The 5,621-nt window shown below is 53.2% G+C and overlaps 2 protein-coding genes across 3 annotated transcripts in view; both read left to right on the top strand.

Moving 5' to 3' along the window:
- The window catches only part of SLC39A1 (solute carrier family 39 member 1), a 5,177-nt gene extending 2,999 nt beyond the window's left edge, over nucleotides 1-2,178 (top strand). Inside the window, exon 4 of one of the 2 annotated variants that reach the window (XM_017513338.2) lies at nucleotides 539-2,178. In XM_017513338.2, the coding sequence (XP_017368827.1) occupies nucleotides 539-1,195 (657 nt within the window). In that variant the 3' untranslated portion in view covers nucleotides 1,196-2,178. The remainder of the gene's footprint in view (nucleotides 1-538) is intronic. The other variant, XM_017513339.2, reaches the window with a different exon arrangement.
- Nucleotides 2,179-2,630: 452 nt separating this feature from the next.
- Nucleotides 2,631-5,621, top strand: part of CRTC2 (CREB regulated transcription coactivator 2) — a 12,221-nt gene continuing 9,230 nt past the window's right edge. The window contains exon 1 of the mRNA XM_017513488.2: nucleotides 2,631-3,152. Within this exon, the coding sequence (XP_017368977.1) occupies nucleotides 2,795-3,152 (358 nt within the window). The 5' untranslated portion in view covers nucleotides 2,631-2,794. The remainder of the gene's footprint in view (nucleotides 3,153-5,621) is intronic.

Genomic DNA, 5,621 nt, shown 5'->3' with positions numbered 1-5,621 from the left:
CTCGGCCTCCCAAAGTGCTGGGATTACATGCTTGAGCCACCGCGCCCGGCCTCAGTGGCACAATCTTGACTCACTACAACCTCTGCCTCCTGGGTTCAAGCAGTTCTCCTGCCTCAGTCTCCTGAGTAGCTGGGGTTACAGGTGTCCACCACTACGCCTGGCTAATTTTTGTATTTTTAGTAGAGACAGGGTTTTACCATGTTGGCCAGGCTGGTCTCGAACTCCGTATCTCAATAATCTGCCCACCTGAGCCTCCTAGAGTGCTGGGATTATAGGCATGAACCACTGCACCTGGCCCCAAAATGTTAATAGTTCCAAAGCTGAGAAACTTTGGCCTACATGTAACACTGTGAGTGACACCAAAATCTGTGTGTGTGTGTATCATTCTGTGTCATTGCTACCAAGTTACTGTATCTTTGTGTAACTGAGAGTAACCCTGTGTCTGTCTGGGAATCTAAGTCTGTGTAACTGGGCTTCCATCAGATTTTGCATCTCACTCTTCCTTCCCTGAACTTTTTGCTGCCCCTTCTGCCCACAGCTCCAGTTTCCGCTGCAAGAGTTCATCCTGGCCATGGGCTTCTTCCTGGTCCTGGTGATGGAGCAGATCACATTGGCTTACAAGGAGCAGTCAGGGCCGCCACCTCTGGAGGAAACAAGGGCTCTGCTGGGAACAGTGAACGGTGGGCCGCAGCATTGGCATGATGGGCCAGGGGTTCCACAGGCGAGTGGAGCCCCAGCAACCCCTTCAGCCTTGCGTGCCTGTGTACTGGTCTTCTCCCTGGCCCTCCACTCTGTGTTTGAGGGGCTGGCAGTAGGGCTGCAGCGAGACCGGGCTCGGGCCATGGAGCTGTGCCTGGCTTTGCTGCTCCACAAGGGGATCCTGGCTGTCAGTCTGTCCCTCCGGCTGCTGCAGAGCCATCTTAGGGCACAGGTGGTGGCTGGCTGTGGGATCCTCTTCTCATGCATGACACCTCTAGGCATCGGGCTGGGTGCGGCTCTGGCAGAATCGGCAGGACCTCTGCACCAGCTGGCCCAGTCTGTGCTAGAGGGCATGGCGGCTGGCACCTTTCTCTATATCACCTTTCTGGAAATCCTGCCCCAGGAGCTGGCCAGTTCTGAGCAAAGGATCCTCAAGGTCATTCTGCTACTAGCAGGCTTTGCCCTGCTCACTGGCCTGCTCTTCATCCAAATCTAGGGGGCTTCAAGAGAGGGGCAGGGGAGATTGATGATCATGTACCCCTGTTCTCCCTTCCCTCCCCCAGTGTGTGGGGAATAGGAAGGAATGGAGAAGGGAAGTACTGAGGACCAAAAAGTTCTCTGGGAGCTAAAGATAGAGCCTTTGGGGCTATCTGACTAATGAGTGGGAAGTGAGCAGGCAAGAAACTGTCCCCAGTCCCAAGGAACAAGAGATGGTCAAGTCCGTAGAGACATGATTAGGGGACATTAGGATTGGGAAGACACTTGACTGCTAGAATCAGAGGTTGGACACTATACATAAGGACAGGCTGACATGGGAGTCTGGAGATGGGCACCAGCTGCTGTGGGACAGGGGTATGGAGAGGTCATAAACCTAGAGTCAGTGTCCTTTTGGTCCTAGCCCATTCCAGCACCCTGCCACTTGGAGTGGAACCCTCCTACTTTTCTTAGCTCCTACCCTCATATCTATCTCCCTCTTCCCATCTCCCAGGGACTAGTGCCAAATGGTCTCTCCCTGCCAATTTTGGTATCTTCTCTGACCTCTCCAGTCCTGCTTACTCCTCTATTTTTAAAGTGCCAAACATCCCCTCCCTCTTTCTCAAAGCACAGTAATGTGGCACTGAGTCCTACCCAGCACCTCAGTGAAGGGGGCCTGCGTGTTCTTTATTTTGGTCCCAGATCCTGGGGTGGGGCAGAAATATTTGCTATGCTGGGGTAGGGGGAAGGTTGGAAAGCTGCAGCCACCTACTGCTGCTGTACTCTAGGAATATGGGACATGGACATGGTGCCCCATGCCCAGATGATAAACACTGAGCTGCCAAAACATTTTTTTAAATATACTCGAGGAGCCCAAGGGGGAAGGGCAATGCCTACCCCCAGGGTTATTTTTTGGGAGGGAGGGCTGTGCATAGAGCCATATTCTTTAGAATCTATTTTATTAACTGACCTGTTTCCCAAATAAAAGGTGTTTCTAGACATCTGTACAGTATCTGACTCATTTTTCTTGGGAAAGGGGTGGGCATGTGGCCAGCCTAAGAGGGTCTGAGTCCCAGATGTTTCCAGCTGTTGTAAGATTTTTGTTCTAATTTTCACTCAGGTTCCGATAGTGCCCTTCCCTGAAAGATGACCAAATGTTTCCTTCTTTGTGTCTTGGTACTTCTTTCCCGTTCTCCACTCCTCCCCTCCCCTCTTCTTTCCTCCCCTCCCGTCCTCTTCCCTCTACGTTTCCTCCTCCTCAATCCCTCTCCTCTTTGCGTTCGTAGTCTCTGGACTAATTTAGAACTACTCTTCCCAGCTTGCCTCTCGCAGGGAGTAGCCGAGAGGGTGGAGCGAAGTTCCCAGTTCCCGGAGTCAGGAGGGCTGCTGGGAAGTGAAGTCCGTTTCCTTCCGGTGCCGTGTGACTGGGGACGTGAAGGAATCTCGTAAACAAACTACAATTCCCGGCGGCCCTCGCGCGCAACAGGTCAGGGCTAGGCTGGGGCCGGGTTCGCGGTGCTAGTTGAGGCGGCGGTGGCTACGGCTGGAAGAGCCGGGCCGGAGCCGCGGCGGAGGCCGCGGCTGGTACTGGGAGGGTGGCAGGGAGCGACGGGGGAGGAAGATGGCGACGTCGGGGGCGAACGGGCCTGGCTCGGCCACATCCTCGGCTTCCAATCCGCGCAAATTTAGTGAGAAGATCGCGCTGCAGAAGCAGCGTCAGGCCGAGGAGACGGCGGCCTTCGAGGAGGTGATGATGGACATCGGCTCCACCCGGGTGAGGGGCCGCGCCGGGGTGCCGAGCAGAGCTGAGCAGTTACGGAGCAGAGACCTGGAGAGGCGGGGCGGGGGCGGGCGCCGCAGCGGAGTAGGCGGAACGGGGCAGGGGCCGCGGGCGAAGGCCGAGGGGCCGGAAGACGGATTTTGCCGGGGGAGACCGAAACACCGGAGAGGCTGGGAGCGTAGAGACGACTGGGGGCCGAGTACGTGAGGCGGGAGTGGGCGGAGAGGGGAGATGGTCGGCTGAAGTCCGGCGGAGGTAGGAGGTGAGTGGTCCTTGTGCATCCCTCACGGAGTCCCATCGAGGACGCCACTGAAGCATGCCTGCTATTGGGGTATGGCCTGGGAGGAGGACCGCTTGTCTCTAATCCGGCTCCTCTGAGTTTGTGGTCTCCTCCAAACTGGTCCCTCTGCCCTATTGTGCTACTTTTCGGGCTTTGTGCCCCCGGGAAAGAACCCTTTGAGTGGTTTGAACGAAAGGGGCTGTGTATAGTGGGGCAGGAAGTCCCCTCCAGCGTCCCGTCCTTTTGCTTCCTTTTTCAAATACTTCCTGTGGTTTCCTGACGTGAATGAAGGTGAGGTCCATTGCTTGGTGTTTTGCCTGGCATCCTTGGAGGAGAGGTAGTGTTTTGAATCCTTTATAAAACTGGTAACCGTTCGACCATAAGTTGTGTGGCACTCTATGGTTTGCTGAGCTTTCTAGGGAGATGACTGTTTTATGATGGGTCAATGTGTAGGGTGTCTTGGAGGGTCTTCTATTTGTAGGGAATATTCATTCCTAGGAAGTTCTTGAAAGAACTTTCAGGCCTCTGCCAGTTTGCCTCTGAAGCCCCCTTGGCCTTGGTTTCTTGCTTCCCAAGGCTGGATGTCAGAGGGAGCCCAGGGTGAGAGTCTGCCTATGTGGTATGCTGTCTTAATTTAGGGACACATTCTTCTAAAAAACAGTAGGTGAGGATGTTATAGTGATTCCTCACGGCTGAGAGCCAGAAGGCATTTAAGGGTTGATGGTGGAACATTATTACATCTCCAGCCTTTTTCTGCTGGTCGGACTGTGTTGCATCTATGACTGTGACTCTGGTTGTATTTTTGTGTGTATCTCCCTTGACTATTAGTCTTTTGTTGTTGTTCTTTCCCCTTTGAGTCTCTTGGGACCATGTGCCCTAGTTTTGAGAGTCAGAAGTTGGATGGAGAGGCAAATCTAGGGGGTGTCTGTGCACACATATGCACACTTACATGCATGCGTGTGCATAACCCACTGTAACCACAGTGAGGATTCATATTTAACTGTAGACTGCTCCCCTTTAGGAGCTTTTCATCATGTTGGGGACAGAGACCGGAAGATGGGAGGGAGGCTGATCTTGATAGCATGAGGCCCTGCCCTGGGGACTGTGATTCTAGCAGAGGCGTGGTGGGATCTTAGGGCTTGTATGTGCAAAGAAAGGCTGTGTGAAACTCAAAGCTGGGGCTTTTCTTTACAGTGCTTTGATCTCTTAAAAGGCCCCTTCTACCCACCTTGCTCCTGCTGGTTAATTTCTCATCTACACAGAAAAGTCTAGTGGGCATACATGGCCAGGGGACCCAAAAGTCTAGAGCTAGGGATGAGAGATCTGGGACTCAGCCTGTTATCTGGCCAGGTGGGAGGGCTCATTTGAGATAGATATGGCCATTGGGGGCTATACCACTGAGAGACAGGGGTTGCCACACATGTTATTAGTGGTCTTAAAGTGGCCCAGAGGTCAGCACAGTACCCACTAAACTCACGAGGCTGACCTCCTGGGACAGAAAGTCAGTTCTGATGTTGGTTTCTGTACAAGAGTGTGACCCTGAAAGCTCTTAGAACTTCCCCCTCCTCAGCTGCCCTCCCCATGGCCTTGTCCTGGGCCTGTTGATTTGATTGGTGGCAGGGCCTGAGCCTTGGAAATAGATGGTCACCTCTCACAAAGATACGACATCTGTACACAGACTAAACTTATGCCGGGCTGTCTTACGTCTATGCCAGACATATCTCCCCAAAGTGAGGATGAGACCAGGAAGATGGCTTTGGCCCATGCTGGAGTGGGCTACTGCTCTCTCTCCCACCCTCCTTCTCCAGGCTTCCCTGCCAATTCAGGAGCCTTAGGATTCAATGGAAGAATGCCCCTTGATTTTAGTGCTGTTTTCCAGCTAGGAGAGCTGTCATTCCTTGGATGTTCCAGTTTGGGAGGATGTTCCGGTTTGGGAGGTGCAGGCTTTGTGTGGCCTTCCTGAGGCTGGGCAAGTGGCAAAGCCCAGAAGCCTCTGCTTTCCAGAGTGGGAAGGAATGAGTCTGACAGTAATGGCTCTGTGACATCCACCTGTGGCCTTCCTCTTAATCTCTTAATTAGTCCTGGACGCATCTGGAAAGAAAGCAGAGGTTCCTAATAGGCACTCCCCCTTGTGAGTAGCCTGGGGGCTCCTGGCAGCCCCCTCAGGGACTCTGCTTAGACTGATGCCAAATGAGACAGGCCCGAGCAGCAGAATGTCTGGCTCTGCCTGGCAGGGTGATATCAAACAGTAGTGATATCATTGATGAGGGCAGTTTGCAGATGGGCTCTGGTGGGTTATTTGCACCAGATCTCATGGGACCTTTCAAACTCCAACACTGGCCTTTTTTCTGGCAGATTATTTCCTCTTTTTTTTTTTTTTTTTTTTTT

Source organism: Cebus imitator, unplaced genomic scaffold, assembly GCF_001604975.1.
Source record: "Cebus imitator isolate Cc_AM_T3 unplaced genomic scaffold, Cebus_imitator-1.0 Scaffold491, whole genome shotgun sequence".
Classification (NCBI taxonomy): domain Eukaryota; kingdom Metazoa; phylum Chordata; class Mammalia; order Primates; family Cebidae; genus Cebus; species Cebus imitator.
This window is presented reverse-complemented; position numbering and strand designations above follow the sequence as displayed.